The sequence below is a fragment of the Anser cygnoides genome, chromosome 2 (genome assembly GCF_040182565.1).
Source record: "Anser cygnoides isolate HZ-2024a breed goose chromosome 2, Taihu_goose_T2T_genome, whole genome shotgun sequence".
Classification (NCBI taxonomy): domain Eukaryota; kingdom Metazoa; phylum Chordata; class Aves; order Anseriformes; family Anatidae; genus Anser; species Anser cygnoides.
Genome location: NC_089874.1, coordinates 142,780,694 through 142,801,851, shown reverse-complemented (window position 1 = coordinate 142,801,851; position 21,158 = coordinate 142,780,694). Strand labels below are relative to the sequence as shown.

The window sequence follows — 21,158 nt, the reverse complement described above, 5'->3', positions numbered from 1 at the left end:
TGACAATTTAAGCCATTTACTGAATTGTGAAACCTGTGTTGTCAAAAAGTTTGGAGTCTTTCATACAGGAAAATCCTGAGTATTCAACGTTTTCTGCAGCTCTGCTCTGAATACATAAGGTTCAGCAAAACAATAATATCGTCCATAGGACCGCTATTGAATTAGATATAGCTCGTACTTGTAATGGTAGTTGTGGTTTAAAATAAAACCAAAGATGCTCTTTGGAAAATGCAGATCTTTAAAACAGCAGATTTCATCAACTTGCTATTTTGAAGATTCATTTACCTCTAAAAGTTTAGTATTTAGTGTTCAGACAGTTCTTATGTTAACATTTAGTATTTCTTGCACATACTCCAGTGCAGCAATCCATGGTTCACACATTGGGATAGAACCAGATCTTAAAAGTTTCTTGGCCAAGCTGGTTTTGTTGGCACATTTGTGATATCTTGGCTTGGGTCTAAATAAAATATACTCCATAAGGTGACTGGGCAGGATGTCAATGAAATATTATTTTGAGTATGAAAACATCAATAGAAATGTGAAAACATGATTTTGAACAACATGAGATTTGATGTATTTCAAAAAAGCAGTAATGTCAGTAATAATTTAGTACATGAACATCAGGTTGAATTCTGCAGCAGCTCATCACATCTATTCAACATAATTTGACTTCTAATTAAGCTCACTTTCTTCTTATCACCCTTAGAAAAGAAACTCAGCATTACAGATCTGTAATGGATACATACCTGGTCTAAGATGCCCCACTGTATCAGCTAAGCTTCCTTTTTTAACTTTGGTGATAAATGCACAGAGTCGACCTGATTCAGTCATCTTTCCTCCTACTACCTGTTTCAAAGAGGAATTATTTTCATAGCATGAGAATTTATTTAAATGACTTAACCATACTGGCAACGGAGAACAGAATTCGGTGACTTCTCTGGTATTCAGGTAGCCCAGATAAGGCAGATATACTTGAAACAAACACCACAGAACATTGGCTATGGCAGGTTATGTTTATACCTATTCCAGCTACCTGTGTAATTTAAAGACAATACAAATACAGAAAGTTAAATACTTCAAAATTTCACTGTACTGTATTTTACTGTACTGTATATTTACTGTAGTATAAATTGGCACCCCCAAAAAAGTACACTATATGGTTCGTTAGACTGCTTCAACACTTTCAAGCTGTAAATAGATTTGTTAATGTAACAGAGTCTACAACATTCACACAAAACATTGAATGTATCTAACAATTAATCAAATCCATTTCGTGATAATAAACAATGTATAAGTACTAATAATTTTCAGTCTTGCGCATTTAAGATGTAGCAAATCCATCAGAGGGGAAAAATTCTAGAAACAGTAATTTACAGTGGTAGACTTTGCTTTGGGTCAAAGTGTCATTAATCTCCAGATGTCCCCCAGATCTTCAGAAAGGATTATTTATTTTTCACATTTCTTCCATCTTTTGCAGAACAGAATTTACACCACGCTGCAATGCTCAACACTCAAGAAAGTGGACAGGGCTTGGCCTGCCTAGCAAGGATGCAATTAGCACCTTGCAGAGCAGCAAACTTGTGAAAACATGTCCAGTCTTTCTGTAAAATACAACTTTTTCAGAATGTCAGAGACCCTGTGAAATTCCTCTTAGTAACATACAATGTCTTTATACAGTATTTTTGAGATTAAGACATTATAGATATAGGTAGACTATGTATTATGAGAATTATTACATTACAAAGGTAGCTAGTTTAATTGAGAGTTGTAAGTAATTCCAAAATTATTCATTACCAACCTTCAATCCAAGCATTGCTCCCGAGTCTCTCGGCACACTTCCATCTTTCAGTCGTTTATTTAACAAAATCCGACCGATGAGACGGTCTCCATCTTTGGATGGTTGCCAAGTTACCGGATGCTATCATATGGTGTTAATGGAAAATACAGTGAATAGGATGTTAAAGAAAAATATTTCAATAATACCTTTCATTTCCTGATATATTTTTAAAATGCAGTGAAAGTGTTATGATTACACTAATATTTAATGCATCAGAATGACACAAAACTGTGCTGGTAAAGATTTATTTGGACATATAGTCCATCACAATGTATTTCTAATATTTAGTAACATTACCTACTTTACCAAATCCAATTTGTAAATATCTGTAATGATCTTTGCATCTTGATGAACAGACAGATACGGATAACTATGCATAGGGGACAATCACACTTGAGTACTGACAAAAACAACTGTAGAGGCCAATATTAAGAGTAACACCAAAAAGACAAGTTTAACCCAAAATTAAAACTTGATGCAAGACACAGATTTCTTCTTTTTCCCCTATTCCAAACATGTCAGTTTTCTCTAAGACTAACAAAATTTTTCTGTTCTTCTTTCTCTCATTAGTAGTATATTAAAAATTATAGAACACGTTAAAAATGACATTCGTTGCTCTGCATTTAAATGTTTCTTGGATTAATTACTCCACATAAAGAGCATATGAACATATTATTATTCCATTACTACACATGGGCACACGTTGTATGTTGGCATAACATAATTACTAAAATTTTAAATATTTTTATTTTGTGTAATCATAGCACTTTTTCACTGACAAATACTACTTCCATGCTCTATTTCATGCAAAACTAGCAGGCACAGACAAATTTGCTCCCATTACAAGTAATAACTCTAAAATGACTGATCATAATCTCTACCAAACAAAACACAAAAATAAAAATCACCAAAGCAGATGGCAAAGCCTTTAATGCTGCACAATACTGCACAAAAAATGGCATGGCAACAAAACAAAAGAACAACCATGACAGTGAAAGGGAAAAAAGAAAAACAACTTTTCCGTGCAGAGAGACCCAATTTTCTCCCTTTTTCACCTGGGACTTAAACTATTAATTTAATTTCAGCCCCAGGAGTTTGAACATAGTAAATCAAATAAGCCAATCAGTAGAATCCTTGTTGTTAATTACTTCACACTTGAAGGTAATACCATGATAGGCTATTATGCAACCAAGAACAATGTCTCTTTTTTTTTTTTTCTTAGGCTGCCAAACCATAAAAGCTGCAAACATGCGGAGAGTTTTCATTTGTTTTTCTTTTCTGCACCTTAAGAAATGCTACATTGTCTCTAGAAACACCCTGTCTTTTACTTTATGCACTATTTTAATGAGTGACAGAGAGCAAACAAAGACCAAATGAGCAGGTTAAAAGGCAGGCTCCGTAATCTCAGTACCTTCTCGCTATGGCTATGTTCCTCGTTTAGAGTTGTGCTACTACACGTATCTACCCCAGAGTCTTTTATCTGAGGCTCAGACCATTCCAAGTCCTCCTCTTCCAAAGAGTGGCCACCAAAGCACACCATTTTCTTTTGTCTCTCGGATAAGGTGTTAGAATCCGACAAAACTGCCTGCTCACTAGTTTTTCTTTTTCCCCTTTGACTGTCCCCTATAGATGTGGGATAAAAAAAAAAAAAAAAGGAAACAAAAAAGAAAACATGCAAAGGTGTAAATAAAACAAAGGAAATGTGAAATGGCAAAAGAAACTAAATGGTAAGGCTCCACATGTCTCACCAAAGACATTGGGGATGCCTCACTGCTATGCCAAGACGTATGGTCCAACCAGTTGTAATCCATGTCTCCTGCGAGAATCAGACAGACAAGATAGTGCAGTAAAGGAAAGGTGAAAGGAAGGACAGAAAAAGATACAGTAAAATTGTAAAGACTGCTGGTTATCCTATCTGATTCATAACCCTTGCTAGCGGGACTTGGAAAACAATTCCAAGAAAAAGTTAAGATGCCAACAACTGAGTACATGGCATATGAAATACAGTGAGGAAGTGGGTACGTTTGCTTGTGTATAGGTGTGCATATAGTTATGTACAGCGTAAAGCATCACTGGTTCCCAATTTTTAACTGTTTGCATACAATTAGCTACAGTAAATTAAATGATAAGGCAAATTGCATTGTATTTGTAATGATTTTCAGAAAGGAAAACATTTGATTACAGGACAGGTTTTCATCATTAACTACAGAAACAGTTTTTGTTTCTTGTCTTAAGGAACAGAGTTTGCTTTTCCATTACAAACTAGTATTCTTTCTGATCACTTCCATAAAATACTTGAGCAGTGGTACGGTATATTCAGCTGTACTGTAGGTGACGTTTTAAGGAGGGCTGAATGATCTGTTAAAATATAACAGATTTATAAGAAAAACAAATATAAAATATCTTATAAAAAACATATCAACTTCACTTGAAATTCCCAGAGAAATGTCTACTGGTTAAATCTCAGGACGATACTTGTAAGTGTAAGTATCTCGAAGCTGAAAATAAATATTTATGATTCTAGCAAGGGATATTTGTCTCTTATATATTATAGAATCCGAATTTAACATGTATGGCAGACAGATGACAAGAAGAAAGGTTTAAAACACAGTTTTAAACAAAAAGCCTAAATGCTGCTGTCCACAGAACTGGGGAGTGATTCGTGTCTTTTAATAAAGCATTCTCATTCATGTAGGTACCTTAAATCATGAATTATGCCCAAGCATTTTGAATTATCAGTGTTCCTTTTTGTTTGTTTTTTTTTACAATATTGTTACTACATGCTACATGAACAAATATTTTGTTACTGTATGCAAGATATGATTACGATATTATTGTGTGCAGGACCAAATGTTGGCTTTTGACCAAGAGAACACTAAACCAGTGCAGTTCCGCTCTTAATACAGACCACAAACAGCACTTTTCTATTTCCATTACCTCAGATCCTGCTTTGACATTGCTCAGCTACTTCCTCTGAAAGTACACCAAAAGGTTTGTGAAATATAACTACTAGGTCTAAGCACAGCCTGAAAATTTGTCTAGAAAACCTTGCAGAAATGATGCACAGATACAACCCCATAAAACTAAGCTACAAAAAGCTAATGCATGCTTTAGAAAAGTAAAATACAGTCTTGTCCTGGTTCCAGTTAGGACAGAGTTAATGTTCCCTCATAGTAGCTGGTAGGGTGCTATGTTTTGGATTAGGATGAGAAGAGCGCTGATAACATGCTGATGTTTTAATTGTTGCAGAGCAGTGTTTACACCAGGCCAAGGACTTTTCGGCTTCTCGCTCTGTCCTGCCAGCGAGCAGGCTGGGGGTGCAGCAGGAGCTGGGAGGGGACAGACCCAGGACAGCTGACCCAAACTGGCCAAAGGGGTATTCCATACCATCTGACGTCATGCTAAACAATATATAGGGGTGGCTGGCCGGGGTGGGGGGGCCGGCTGCTCGGGAATAGGCTGGGCATCGGTCAGCGGGTGGTGAGCAATTGCATTGTGCATCACTTGTTTTCTTACACATTATTATTGTTAATACTATTACCATTATCACTATTATTATTATTATTGTTATTATTATTTTCCTGTCTTAATAAACTGTCTTTATCTCAACTCACAGGCTTCACTTTCCCGTTTCTCTCCCCCCATCCCAGAGAGGGAGGGGGGAGGGTGAGCGAACGGCTGTGTGGTGTTTAGCTGCCAGCCGGGTTAAACCACAACAGTCTTTTTGGCGCCCAACGTGGGGCCCGAAGGGTTGAGATATCGACAAATCTGACCAGAGTGTGTTAAACTAAAATTGGTATAAGTATTGGACCTGCTTAATAGTTGCTAGTCACGATGTTGATTGCCTTAATCTCCAGTCTGCTGTACCTGTATTCCAAATTGAGTTTTATGGTGCGTTACTTTCTGTATGTGCTCCCTGTTGCACTGTTTATCCTTTCCGGGCCCTGGTTTAAGATTGTTATGGTACTGTGCGGTGTAACAATGGCTTATGAAATGATGAAATATCTGGTCACGACTTTAACCTGGTATTTGTACTCAGCACTGACGTCGACTCTATACTTTGGAACCCATATCTCGGAAACTATTAGCAATTACACCTATTGCTTGTTTTCGTTAGGGAGCCAATCTGTGAAGGGGACAGGGGAAGACATGTTTCCCTACCTGTTCACTCTCCCTTTCTCCTTCACCACCACCCTCTTATCCCCCGAGCTAGTTACGGTGGTTCTCCGAGATGTTGAATATCCTTGGGATACTCAGACCAGCCTGCTCTTGTTGTTATGTCTCCTGAATGCGCTTCAGATTTTGTGGAGGGTTAAACAACTACTTAGGAATCTCATCCGGAGATCTGTCTTGAGGCGGGGTAGTTGCGAGTGGCAGGGAGTGTGGGAGGATATGGGCAGGTTTCTAGAGCAGTGGTCACCTCCAGTGTTTTGGACATTCACCCCTGAACAACTGCAAAATCCTAAAAAGCTGGCAGAATGCTTGAAAAAAAGGTGTCATGACTCTGGCAGTTCCAAAGTGACACAAATCACTGTAGCGTGCTGGGGTCTGGCTTGTGCCTATCGAGCTGCAATTGATGTTATTAGCAACCTAGCTCCAGCTCCTGCAGCCGCTCCAGCTGCAGCTCCTGCAGCCGCTCCAGTTCCAGCTCCTGCAGCTACTCCAGCTGCAGCTCCTGCAGCCGCTCCAGCTCCTGCAGCCGCTCCAGTTCCAGCTCCTGCAGCCGCTCCAGTTCCAGCTCCTGCAGCTACTCCAGCTCCAGCTCCTGCAGCCGCTCCAGCTCCAGCTCCAGCTCCTGCAGCCGCTCCAGCTCCTGCAGCCGCTCCAGTTCCAGCTCCTGCAGCTACTCCAGCTCCAGCTCCTGCAGCCGCTCCAGTTCCAGCTCCTGCAGCTACTCCAGCTCCAGCTCCTGCAGCCGTTCCAGTTCCAGCTCCTGCAGCTACTCCAGCTCCAGCTCCTGCAGTCGCTCCAGTTCCAGCTCCTGCAGCTACTCCAGTTCCAGCTCCTGCAGCCGCTCCAGCTCCAGCTCCAGCTCCTGCAGCCGCTCCAGTTCCAGCTCCTGCAGCTACTCCAGCTCCAGCTCCTGCAGCCGCTCCAGCTCCTGCAGCCGCTCCAGCTCCAGCTCCTGCAGCTACTCCAGCTCCAGCTCCTGCAGCCGTTCCGGCTCCTGCAGCCGCTCCAGCTCCAGCCCCTGCAGCCGCTCCAGCTCCTGCAGCTGCCCCAGCTCCTGCAGCTGCCCCAGCTCGTGCAGCTGCCCCAGCTCGTGCAGCTGCTCCCACTCCTGTGGCTGGGTCAGAGAAACGAGCTGTAGCAGTGCAAGTTGACCCCGCAGAGGGTATCCCAACCCCTGTGGCAGACCCTGTGTCTGGGTCAGAGAAACGAGCTGTAGCAGTGCAAGTTGACCCCGCAGAGTGTATTCCAAGCCCTGTGGCAGACCCTGTGTCTGGGTCAGAGAAACGAGCTGTAGCAGTGCAAGTTGACCCCACAGAGGGTATTCCAACCCCTGTGGCAGACCCTGTGGCTGGGTCAGAGAAACGAGCTGTAGCAGTGCAAGTTGCCCCTGTAGACAAGGTGAAAAAATGGTATAGAGGCTCAGGTCGTTTAAAACGCAGACAGTCTTCTGCTAAGTCTGGGCGAAGTGAAGACGAGGCTGGGCCATCAAAGGTGCAGGAGACTGAAGATGAGGATGAGGATGGCGAAAAATCAACAGTAACTACCCGGACTCCATACCAGCCATCAAAGGTGCAGGAGACTGAAGATGAGGATGAGGATGTCGGAAAATCAACAGTAACTACCCGGACTCTACACCGGCCATCAAAGGTGCAGAAGACTGAAGATGAGGATGAGGATGTCGAAAAATCAACAGTAATTACCCGGACTCTATACCAGCGTGAGCTACGAGATGTGCGAAAAGATTTTGGTCGCTGTATAGGCGAGCAGCTTGTCACCTGGCTGCTCCGGTGCTGGGACACGGGAGCCAATTATGTGGAATTGGAGGGCAAGGAAGCCAGGCGGCTGGGATCCCTTGCTAGGGACGCATGCATTGACAAAGCAATTGGAGATGGAGCACAATCTCGCAGCCTCTGGAGGCGTCTCCTGTCAGCTGTGAAGGAAAGGTATCTCTTCAAGGAAGAACTTGTATGTTTACCAAGCAAATGGACCACCATGGAGAAGGGAATTCAGTACCTGAGGGAATTGGCCGTACGGGAAGTAATTTATAAGGACCTAGATGATGCACAAACATCCGCAGATCCAGATGCAGTCCAGTGTACACCACCCATGTGGCGGAAGTTTGTACGGAGTGCCCCATCATCATATGCCAACTCATTGGCAATACTAACCTGGAAAACGGAGGAGAATCCCACAGTGGATGAAGTGACTAAAATACTCCGGCAGTACGAAGGAAATCTCTCCTCTTCCCTAAAGGCCTGTGTCTCAGCTGTGGAGAAACTCTCTGAAGAGGTCCACCAACTTAAAGAGAATTTATCTTCCCCTCCACCTGAACGAACCAGTGTCCACCAGCTAAAAGAGAATGCTTTAGAGAAACTTTCTGAAAAGATCCACCAACTTGAAGAAAGATTATCTTCCCCTTCACCTGAACGAACCAGTGTCCACCAGCTAAAAGAGAATGCTTTGGAGAAACTTTCTGAAAAGATCCACCAACTTGAAGAAAGATTATCTTCCCCTTCACCTGAACGAACCAGTGTCCACCAGCTAAAAGAGAATGCTTTGGAGAAACTTTCTGAAAAGATCCACCAACTTGAAGAAAGATTATCTTCCCCTTCACCTGAACGAACTAGTGTCCACCAGCTAAAAGAGAATACCTTGGAGAAACTTTCTGAAGAGATCCACCAACTTAAAGAGAGTTTATTTTCCTCCCCACCTGTACAAACCAGTGTCTCAGCTATTAGGGGTAAACGTTCATCTATGCAAGGAAGACAATATGGTGGGCACACACACCGCGCCACCCTGTGGTTTTACCTACGTGACCATGGAGAGGACATGAGAAAATGGGATGGAAAATCTACTGCGACCCTAGAGGCACGGGTACGTGAATTGCAAAGGAAAACAATTGGGAAAAAGGAGTTCTCTGAAAGGTTTGCTGCTCCAACTTCCAGCAGGCAGTCCTTTAAACACAGAAATGAAGATTCTGACCAGGACTAGAGGGGCCCTGCCTCCAGCCAGGGGGAGGAAAGGGACAATCGAGTTTATTGGACTGTGTGGATTCGATGGCCTGGCACGTCAGACGCACAGAAGTATAAGGCTTTGGTAGACACCGGTGCACAATGTACTCTAATGCCATCAAGCTATAAAGGGCCAGAGCCCATCTGTATTTATGGTGTGACGGGGGGATCCCAGCAGTTAACTGTATTGGAGGCTGAAGTGAGTCTAACCGGTAATGAGTGGCAAAAGCACCGTATTGTGACTGGCCCAGATGCTCCGTGCATCCTTGGCATAGACTATCTTAGAAGAGGATATTTCAAGGACCCAAAAGGGTTCCGCTGGGCTTTTGGCATAGCTGCTTTGGAGACAGAGGACATTAAACAGTTGTCTACCTTGCCTGGTCTCTCAGAGGACCCTTCTGTTGTGGGGTTGCTGAGGGTTGAAGAACAGCAAGTGCCGATCGCTACCACAACTGTGCACCGGCGGCAATATCGCACCAACCGAGACTCCCTGAGTCCCATCCATAAGCTAATTCGTCAACTGGAGAGCCAAGGAGTGATCAGCAAGACTCATTCACCTTTTAATAGTCCCATATGGCCAGTGCGAAAGTCTAATGGTGAGTGGAGACTAACAGTGGACTATCGTGGCCTGAACGAAGTCACGCCACCACTGAGTGCTGCAGTGCCGGACATGCTAGAACTCCAGTATGAACTGGAATCAAAGGCAGCCAAGTGGTATGCCACAATTGATATCGCTAATGCATTTTTCTCCATCCCTCTAGCAGCACAGTGCAGGCCACAGTTTGCTTTCACTTGGAGGGGAGTCCAATATACTTGGAATCGGCTGCCCCAGGGGTGGAAACACAGCCCTACCATTTGCCATGGACTGATCCAGTCTGCGCTGGAGCAGGGGGAAGCTCCTGAACACCTGCAGTACATCGATGACATCATTGTGTGGGGTGACACTGCAGAAGAAGTTTTCGAGAAAGGGAAGAAAATAGTCCAAATCCTTCTGAAGGCCGGTTTTGCCATAAAACAGAATAAAGTTAAAGGACCTGCACGAGAGATCCAGTTTTTAGGAATAAAATGGCAAGATGGACGCCGTCAAATCCCAATGGATGTGATCAACAAAATAACAGCTATGTCTCCACCAACTAGCAAAAAAGAAACACAAACTTTCCTAGGTGTCGTGGGGTTTTGGAGAATGCATATTCCAAATTACAGTCTGATTGTAAACCCGCTCTACCAAGTAACCCGTAAGAAGAATGCTTTTGAATGGGGCCCTGAGCAACGACAAGCCTTTGAACAAATTAAGCAGGAAATAGTTCATGCAGTAGCCCTCGGGCCAGTCCGAACAGGACCAGATGTAAAGAATGTGCTCTACACCGCAGCCGGAGAGAATGGTCCCACCTGGAGCCTCTGGCAGAAAGAACCTGGGGAAACTCGAGGTCGACCCCTGGGGTTTTGGAGTCGGGGATACAGAGGATCTGAAGCCCGCTATACTCCAACTGAAAAGGAGATATTGGCAGCATATGAAGGAGTTCGATCTGCTTCGGAAGTGGTCGGTACTGAAGCGCAGCTCCTCCTGGCACCCCGACTGCCGGTACTAGGCTGGATGTTCAAAGGAAGGGTCCCCTCTACGCATCATGCAACTGATGCTACATGGAGCAAGTGGGTTGCACTGATTACTCAGCGGGCTCGAATAGGAAACCCCAGTCGCCCAGGAATCTTGGAGGTGATTATGGACTGGCCAGAAGGCAAATACTTTGGGATATCACCAGAGGAGGAGGTGGTTCGTGCTGAAGAAGCCCCCCTGTACAACAAGCTACCAGAAAATGAGAAGAAATATGCCTTGTTCACTGACGGGTCCTGTCGTATTGTGGGAAAGCATCGGAGATGGAAAGCTGCTGTATGGAGTCCTACACGACGAGTTGCAGAAGCTGCTGAGGGAGAAGGTGAATCGAGTCAGTTTGCAGAAGTAAAAGCCATTCAGCTGGCTTTAGATATTGCTGAACGAGAAAAGTGGCCAGTTCTCTATCTCTATACTGATTCATGGATGGTAGCAAATGCCCTGTGGGGGTGGTTACAGCAATGGAAGCAGAACAACTGGCAGCGCAGGGGCAAGCCCATCTGGGCCGCGGCATTGTGGCAAGATATTGCTGCCCGGGTAGAGAACCTGGTTGTAAAGGTACGCCATGTAGATGCTCATGTGCCCAAGAATCGGGCTACTGAAGAACACCAAAACAACCAGCAGGTGGATCAGGCTGCTAAGATTGAAGTGGCTCAGGTGGACCTGGACTGGCAACATAAAGGTGAATTATTTATAGCCCGATGGGCCCATGACACCTCAGGCCATCAAGGTAGAGATGCAACCTACAGATGGGCTCGTGATCGAGGGGTGGACCTGACCATGGACACTATAGCACAGGTTATTCATGACTGTGAAACATGTGCTGCAATCAAGCAAGCCAAACGGTCAAAACCTCTTTGGTATGGAGGACGATGGCTGAAATATAAATATGGAGAGGCCTGGCAGATTGATTACATCACACTCCCTCAAACCCGCAACGGCAAGCGCCACGTACTTACAATGGTGGAAGCAACCACCGGATGGCTGGAAACATATCCTGTGCCCCATGCCACCGCCCGGAACACTATCCTGGGCCTTGAAAAGCAAGTCTTATGGCGACATGGCACCCCAGAGAGAATTGAGTCAGACAACGGGACTCATTTCCGAAACAACCTTATAGACACTTGGGCCAAAGAACATGGTATTGAGTGGGTGTATCACATCCCCTATCATGCACCAGCCTCTGGAAAAGTTGAACGATACAATGGACTGTTGAAGACTACACTGAAAGCAATGGGTGCTGGGACATTCAAAAATTGGGATACACATTTGGCAAAGGCCACCTGGTTAGTCAATACCAGGGGATCTGCCAACCGAGCTGGACCTGCCCAATCAAACCTGTTACGCACTGTAGAAGGGGATAAAGTTCCTGTAGTGCACGTAAGAAACATGCTGGGTAAAACAGTCTGGGCTACTCCTGCCTCAGGAAAAGGCAAACCCATTCGTGGAATTGCTTTTGCTCAGGGACCTGGATGCACTTGGTGGGTAATGCAAAAGAATGGGGAGGTCCGGTGTGTACCTCAAGGGGATTTGATACTGGGTGAGAATAGCCCATGAGTTGAATTGTAGTATGTTAATTATTATATAATAATGTATGTCATCACTACCATGATTGCTATATATCATAGATGAAAATGATGATTAATTAGAATGTATTGGACAGAGTGTAACCTGAGCATGACATAAATGGTATGGAATAAGGGGTGGATATCTGTCCTGGTTCCAGTTAGGACAGAGTTAATGTTCCCTCATAGTAGCTGGTAGGGTGCTATGTTTTGGATTAGGATGAGAAGAGCGCTGATAACATGCTGATGTTTTAATTGTTGCAGAGCAGTGTTTACACCAGGCCAAGGACTTTTCGGCTTCTCGCTCTGTCCTGCCAGCGAGCAGGCTGGGGGTGCAGCAGGAGCTGGGAGGGGACAGACCCAGGACAGCTGACCCAAACTGGCCAAAGGGGTATTCCATACCATCTGACGTCATGCTAAACAATATATAGGGGTGGCTGGCCGGGGTGGGGGGGCCGGCTGCTCGGGAATAGGCTGGGCATCGGTCAGCGGGTGGTGAGCAATTGCATTGTGCATCACTTGTTTTCTTACACATTATTATTGTTAATACTATTACCATTATCACTATTATTATTATTATTGTTATTATTATTTTCCTGTCTTAATAAACTGTCTTTATCTCAACTCACAGGCTTCACTTTCCCGTTTCTCTCCCCCCATCCCAGAGAGGGAGGGGGGAGGGTGAGCGAACGGCTGTGTGGTGTTTAGCTGCCAGCCGGGTTAAACCACAACAAGTCTCCTCAAAAGGATTTACTATATACAATGAGCAATATGATTTTTTTCCCCCACTTGTTTTCTCCTAACATATACAGTATGTCATCTGGAAACAAGATCAAGTCTCATTTCTATTTTAAAGAAGGACATGCATTGAATATCAAGGTTTTCTTTTTAAACAGACACTTCCAGTTTGAACTTAGTCCCTAACATTTTGCAGAAACAAGCAGCATGTCGGACATCCTTTCATTTCACAAAAGGAATGATAAGGGACCTCATGAAACTATTCTGAAGCTTTAATTCAGTCATATTTTCTAAGTAATAAATGGGCCTGCTGTAAAACTACAAACTGTTTTTCTTGATTCTTTGAAGGGAAGGTAACATTTTCAAATGGGAGTTTCTGATCAAAACTGTCCTCTGTTTATGGCAGTTAACTCCATATGGCTTGAAGTGTAGTGACTACATATGGCTAAAAATGTGGATATCCTGTAAAGGGGAAAAGAAATATTCTTCTGAAAACTAATATTTTGCAAAAGGTTTTACTGGCAAGGAACTTTCAGGGTTTTCTTACCTCCAACTCTACAGACATCACTTCAGGAGAACAGAGTGAAATCATCAGTGAGCTCTTGAAGATCTACCCTTTACTGTACTAATACACATTTAGAGATATCTGGAAGATGGCAAGAGCTCCAGTTTACACAACTGCCTCGTTTACAAATCCTGATTTTAAAATGTATTTTAAAAATTTATCCTCACAGAATGACAGAGTGGCTGAGGCCTGCAGGGCCCTCTGGAGCCACCCGGTGCCAGCCGTGCCCAAGCAGGGACACCCAGAGCAGGGTGCCCAGCACCACGTCCAGGCGGCTTCTGAAGGGCTCCAAGGAGGAGACCCCACAGCCTCTGGGCAGCCTGTGCCAGGGCTCCGTCACCCGCACAGCACAGAAGGGCTCCTGGTGCTCAGGGGGAGCCTCCTGGGGGCCAGTTTGTGCCCAGGGCCTCCTGTCCTGGCACTGGGCACCACCGAGCACAGCCTGGCTCCGTCCTCCCTGCACCCTCCCCTCAGGGATTTACAGACAGTGATGAGATCCCCCTGGGCCTCCTCTTCTCCAGGCTGAGCAGTCCCAGCTCTCTCAGCCTCCCCTCACAGGAGGGGTGCTCCAGGCCCTCCACTATCTCAGTGGCCCTCTGCTGGACTCTCCAGTATGTCCATTTCTCTCTTGTACTGGACACAGAGCTCCAGGTGTGGCCTCACCAATGCTGAGTAGAGGGGAAAGTGGAATCTTAAGCGAGGAAAATTCACCTCATTACACTAATGATGACATCACTTTAGCTACAGGAACAAAAAGCACATGAGCCCATACTATTTCTTCCTAGCAGTTATCTTCTGTGTCATCAATACAATTTCTATGCCCGAAACCACAGTCTGACTGAAAAGCTGTAATTTGGCTCCCGGTAATTTGCCACCTAATTCTAGGAGCACAGCACTGAAATGAAATGGGCTGTATAAGCAGAATAGTTAAAACAGATCATTCTTACTAATTCTAATTCCTGGCTATTTCCGAGAAATGGTGTATTTTCATTGAAATGACTAAGTTTAAATGTAGGTATCTATTGTTAAGGAGTAAAAATCTACCACTGCAAATTACTGGCCCTGTTTTAAGGTTTTAAATTTGTCATCAACAACCCTGACTATTACTTATATTACAAAAGAAGCCAACAGAAGGGAATCCACAGGTGTAGTTATTACATCCTTGCTGTTCTCCAGTGAACACAGTATTCATCTACCCTTTATGAAATTCATCTGCATTCTTAATGTTCACACACATTGTTCATAGCAATCGAGATGGCTTTGCCAGCTCTCCTATTCAAGCTTTTTCCCCTGTAAATTATACATATATATTTTGCATGAACTTGTCAAGAGCTAGGATTCCTATCAAACTCAACTTTCACTTGTTTGTCTATGTAGGAAATAGGAAATAACTTGTTAAAATAGGAAAACAAGTTATTGAAAAGTTGAGTTCCCTGGGATGTACTCACCGTATACATACACTTTCCCACTGTGAATGTGCATATACCTAGCCACCAAATACTTGTCTAGTCTTCACTTGGAATTTGTATGCCCACAGCACCTGATAACAGGCATACACTGAAAGACTGAAAGTAAATAACTTTCCAGTAACTGTACTTCACAGCAGAGATGTGCTATACGTACACAAGTTCATCCTATAGGTGTTTATACGAGCACGTGTTGAGCAGTGTTGGGCTGTAGCAGTCTGGGCTGTGCACACCCACACTTGAAACATACATACTGTCTTTCAGTTAGATATAGAAACTCTGGATTCTTTTTCTTGATTTTTATTCTTTTAACTAAAGCTGTCCAAAATAGTAATATACATACATTAATACATACACATATACCTGAGTGATAACTTGCAATTTTTAAAACTTCCCATTCATACAGTAAAAATATAATACGTTGATTATTTTCCTACAACAGAACTTCCAATTTTCTCATTTCAGGAACAAAACAAAATAAAATCTTACAGTAAGTCCTTTTATAAATGTAAAACTGAGACAGTTGCCAGATTAAAGCACTCCCAATTCTTGCCCTACTATTTTGCCCTGTTTTTTTCAGTCAAGATGTAGGGAGTTGTCTTTCTCTTTAATTTAGGTGTCTCATAATAAACACCATTTACTGTAAAATTAAAATGGTAAGAAAACAAACAACTTCATACTGTTTTGTCCAAATCCATATCATTTTTTCTGTATCATTTTTTTCTCCAAATCTGTATCATTTTTAGAATAGGTAGCAGCATGTTTCAAAAAAATCATCTTAGAAATTAGAAATGATAAAGCCATTGTAGTCCATGTTGATTTTGTCCTTAACACAGCATTAAGAGTCAGCTAAATAACAGATTTTAAATACTATAAAAATTAATTAAATGCAATCAAACTGTTATTAATAAAAATATTTAAACTAATAAAATATACACAGGAAGACTGTCTGGAAGCCCAGTAGCATATTACATTTCTATAAGACGTGTTGCTTAGTACAGTCACACTTCTTTGAGGTACAATGAATGACTTGACAAGATGACTGGACAACAGTTTCTCAGTGAGTGTTCTATGAATATTAAAATCTTGACTAGGTAAAAGTCCTGTGAAATCTTGTAAAATTAAAAGTAATAAATGTAAGACACATAGTTTTTTTTGTTTCTCTACAAGAAAAATGGTTAAACCATAATTTTACCTTAACAAAGACATTGAATCCTTAATTCTGACTACCAGAGAAAACACTTTATTTAAATACTTTAAATATTTCTTCCACAATAGCAGATGCTTTACTATTGAGACAATGGGGTTTTAGGATGTGCAGCAGAAATGACTCAGGAAAAATGTCACCTAGTTGATAAATTATATAAACTACAGTATCAAAGCCGTCTTTCATGGAAAAAGGAACAAATATATTGCTAAGCATCATACAATCTTAGCTAGTATCATTATAACAGCATGCAGATGCCTTAGGAGTTCAGGAGTGCAGCTGGATACAAGAACAGACATATGTGAGTTCTGCTCTTATCAATGTCACGGACAAACCAGGCTGGGAGAGAAACCACATCACTGACCTAGCCTTTCTCTATAAATGGCAGAAAGCTGAAGCCTTGTAAGCTTACAGATTTCTAGGATATTTTGTTCTTACTGTCGTTAGCCTCTACAGCCAAAACCATGCAGGCAAAGGAAAAGGTTTCCTTCTTCTTCCTCCACATTTCCACGAGGAACCTGCAGCAATGGGAACTTGCCATAGTGACAGGAACCTTGAATGGCAACGTGTATTTAAAAAAAAAAAAATCTAGTCAATTGACATTCCCCTTCTATTTTAATGCTTGATTATGCATTTTTTGGTTCTTAGAACAGCTTTCCCACCCAGAAATATGGCATTTAAGTATCTTTTAAAAAACATTGAAAAATTTGGATCTAAAACACACAGTATGTGTCTACTGCTTCTCGAGTTATTGGCTCCATTCATCTGCGTTATTTTATGTATCTGCTTTAAGGCTGACATGAATTGTAGCCAAATCTATTTTTCTTCAATGACAATAAAAGAAGCGAAGGTGATTACCTTGGTTGTAGATGTCTAGCCTGTGGAAGTCTACACTGAAGCAGATGGAACCTTGCTTCTGATGTATGGATCCACAGATTTATAGGACTGCTACATTTGATGAAGTGTCAAAAAGTGATTTTTGTGACCCTGCATAACCTCCCTTGTTAATTACAAACAACAGGTGTACACCTAAAGTAGTCTGGCCAAGAAGGAAAGGCATAAAAGAGAACCTACACAGTTAGAAGAAGATCCTGAACAGCAGAGAGCTCCATCCCACAAAACAGGTAAGAGACAAAATGGGGCTGTGCACATACAGCGCATACCCAGGTGGCAAGAACAATGACACAGAGCGCCTGAGGGCACTGACTAGAGGTACCGCCACAGAAAAAATCTTCTCTGGTCTACAGAGAAAGGGTAGATAACACTCGTGATAAAAGTGTGTATGTGCACTGTCACTCAGAAACAGCAGAATGTCTTCTAAGATGAAGAATTTCTGAAAACATTCCTTATAATGGAAATGCTGGCAAACCTTTAAGCATAGCAACTCCACATTTCTGTGTAACATAGAAACATGCACTTTCTACCAACAGAGACCTTTTTTGAAGACATTCACTGACAATTTATATGCTATGGAAAGTCTTATTATACCAGTTTGGGTTTTGGCAGTATTCTCTATGGGGCAGTCATTAAGAATTTAAAAATCTCTTGATTTCCCGTTTTTTTTCAAAGTGATACTGTTTAGTGGAAGATGTCATTAAGAAAGAAGACGTTGGTTCCGCTCCATGAAAATGTAGCCTTGTTTTCAAATACTAGTAATACTGCTCATCAGAAAAGATATCAGTCTTTATGGAAAGGATTACCTAATATAAAGGGTGAAAAGGTTTCAGCAGGGCCGTTTCATTTCGTCTCTCTTTCTGAAACTGAGACTTAGAATCACTGTTGAGAAAAGTATACTTAATGAAGTATTTTCTTAAGTATGTTTTGCCCAGAAGGATTTAATTTATGGGAAGTACTTTCTTCATAATTAGATTTTCCAAAACATTAGATTTTCCAAAACACAGGCTTAATAACAGTCAAGTATACTTTTATAAAGGTCTTTTCATGAAATAAATGGAAAGCAAGCATATTGGTATCGCATATACATCTGTAATGATGGACAGTCTACTTCCTGCAGAAAGATGCTGCATATTAACGTTAGCAGGAGTTTTTGTTAAGTTAGCTTAACAAAAAAAAAGTGAAAAAGACAGAAACATGAGAATTTCTTAACTAAAGTTCAGACTTAACAGACTCACACTGGAAGACGGGCTTCATGTGACCGCACAGAGGCACACGCTAGCTGTCCTCGTACACTTACATCCGTGCCTCCCAGAGGACAGCAGGAGCGTGACCCGGTTTGTCACACCGTGGCCTCTGCCATGTGACGCGGTGCACTGAAACTCACACTCTGGGCCACCAAGGAAATGGGCTGGTGTAATGAAGAAGTCAAGGAAAACAGCCAGACATCTTATACCGGGCACCCAGCCCACCGCTGCCAGTTGATATCTACTTAATATCAAGTATTTTAGATTTGCACAACTCTGTTGTGTGTTCCCTGCTTGATTTCTATCAAGAGCAGGGAAAGCTGGAAGTAACAAAGAATAACATCCTATGGATGTATCTCTCGTGTTATTGTCTTTAAGGCATTGTCCTAGGAAGATGTTTACTCCAAGTTACACTTCTGACCATTCTTGCAGCATTTTCACTTTCCCATTTCCTTCTCCTCTCTTTGTAGGACACATTGAGCTTATGCCAAAGTATTTCAAGGATAAGAAAATTCCTTCAGCAGAATACAACGGAAAGCACACTGCGGAAAGCTTAGAAGAGACAGCAGCTCTAGGCAGTGCCCAGAAGTAAGTATCCAAAAGCAATTTACTACTTTTTTATTATTCAGCCTAAATTTTCAATCCCTTCTTACAGGGCATGCCTTTTTCCATTTTCTTGCCTACTCACATCCACAAAGACCATACTTATATTCATGGGATGACCTCACACATCTTCCTTGCCTATCTGTCTTTGTCACGCATGCCTCCAACCCAATCTTCCAACTGACAGCTTCATTGCAAGTCCCTCCTTGAACAAGCTTGCCTATACCTGAATGAGAAACCCTTCAAAAGAGGAAAGCAGCACTATTAGTAATGCAGGGCAGAGTAAAACCTATTAATACCATTAAACAATCCTGTATCTGGCCTTCATTTCAGCAGCGCTATAACACAGAGGGCATTCCCATCACCTACAAGTAGGCAGCCTAGTTAGGTGTGATAAATAAGCCTACCTCTCTTCACAGACCTGCCTACTGAAAGTTAACGAGCTCTCAGCTTTAATGCACATGGATATTAACCGGTGTCTGCAAGGTTGCTAAAAGCTGTGTTTTCCATCTGGCTGGCTCAGAAAATGGATCACCTTGGAAAACGACTGCTAGGGATGCACAGCTCTGTCATACAAGCACAGAAGATCCAATGGTTCTGGGACGTGGTGGAGCTGCAGCACAAGCGGGAACTCATCTGCACATGTTCGACAAATTCTTTCCTCAGATTTGAAATTAGATCAGGCACATTCAACTGCCTTGCTGCCAACAGCAAGGCAACAGGAAAAGCTGCCAAGCCAGCTGGAAACTAGCCTTATAGCAACCTGGAAGAGAACCCAGCTTATAATTAGAGAACCACGAAAATTTGTGAGAAACAGCTGCAATGTTTAAGAAACAGTTTCAGGTCTTGTACGCTCATGATACCTGTTTTCTGTTCGATTTTTGTATTTGTTACTGGTTACTTTACACTCACCAAAGGAGGCTTAGTTAAACTGAAGAAATAAGTAGCTTCAGGAAAAATCCATTTGGCAATAGCAGACCATATTCTCTTACGCAGCTCACTTTGTGCTGGCTTACCCTTTATCTCCATTTCCCCAAATAAACACTCTTTTCATATCCTAAAGTTGTGACTTTGGCAAAATTATGCCTGACAGACTGGCAGAGTAGCTCCAATACGACTGCCTGGCATCTGGAAGTCTCAGGGGCACAGGATTTACTGCACATGCACTGAATACTGAATATGAACCTATTTCTTTTTGGATGGTTTGGACAGACATATGAGCCCGCTACCTTTCCAAGGCAGTGCTTCACCAGATGCATATTTTTAATTCTTCCAGAAACAAACATCTACTGACAGGGCGTCTATACCAATGTTTTCATCAAATAATAAATTTGAGGCTACTACAATAGCTGGAGCCAATGCAAATAATAAAAACGTATATTCATGTTCTTAACATGTATACGTGTACATGAACAGATCCCTCTAATATTTATTAGACAGTAAAAATTACAGAAAAGGTAACTTTTTGTAGAGCGCACTTACTTACTTTCAAGCTTTAAAACTTTGATGTCAACATTAATTACTATAGAAAATAACAGTAAGCCACTCTGAATCAGTATATCCTGATTACTAAGCAAGACTCGTAGTTACCAAGTCAAGCCAATAGAAGACCACAACAGAAAGCAAGGGAACGGATTCTTTGTGAGATGTGATGTCAAATTCACAAACAATAACATAAACTTAGCATGTCAGTTGTATTCATGACAGAGCTGTATTAATTTAATCAAGAGAACAATCACCCATAAGTAAAGCTGAAATAGTAACATGTCAGAACGAAAGGGAAATCTTCTTAACTTAGTTTTAAAGAATCAAATATATTAATTCACAATAGCAGCCTATATTTTTATCTCCAAAGTCGCATAGAGATAACGTTAATGAAAGGAGACACTACTAACATAGAGATGCCTCCTATGCCCCCTAATGATAGGGACATCATTATCTATAATCAATTTCCATCAACGACCTAACAGCCTTCCATGTATTAAGATTGAGGATCAGCTAGTTGCTTCACTGATCACATCTTTTTCCCTTCTCTCTACTTCTTCCAGTCAGGATCCATGATATTTTGCTACCAAACAGTGGTATTGAGAAATATTCGTGATTTTCAATACAAGATAACCAATGACCAAAGAATGTATCTGTGTGTATCTAATAACATAATAAAATAGAGAGACATAAAATATCATTTACAAAATCAAAATAATTACAATTTTGATTATAAATAATCTTGTAAAATAATCAAA

At 42.1% G+C, this 21,158-nt stretch overlaps 1 protein-coding gene across 1 annotated transcript in view; it reads right to left on the bottom strand.

Moving 5' to 3' along the window:
- Positions 1-21,158, bottom strand: part of RIMS2 (regulating synaptic membrane exocytosis 2) — a 469,801-nt gene that overhangs the window by 213,410 nt on the left and 235,233 nt on the right. The window contains 3 exon segments of the mRNA XM_048068611.2: positions 747-846; positions 1,799-1,918; positions 3,249-3,460. Of these exon segments, the coding sequence (XP_047924568.2) occupies positions 747-846; positions 1,799-1,918; positions 3,249-3,460 (432 nt within the window).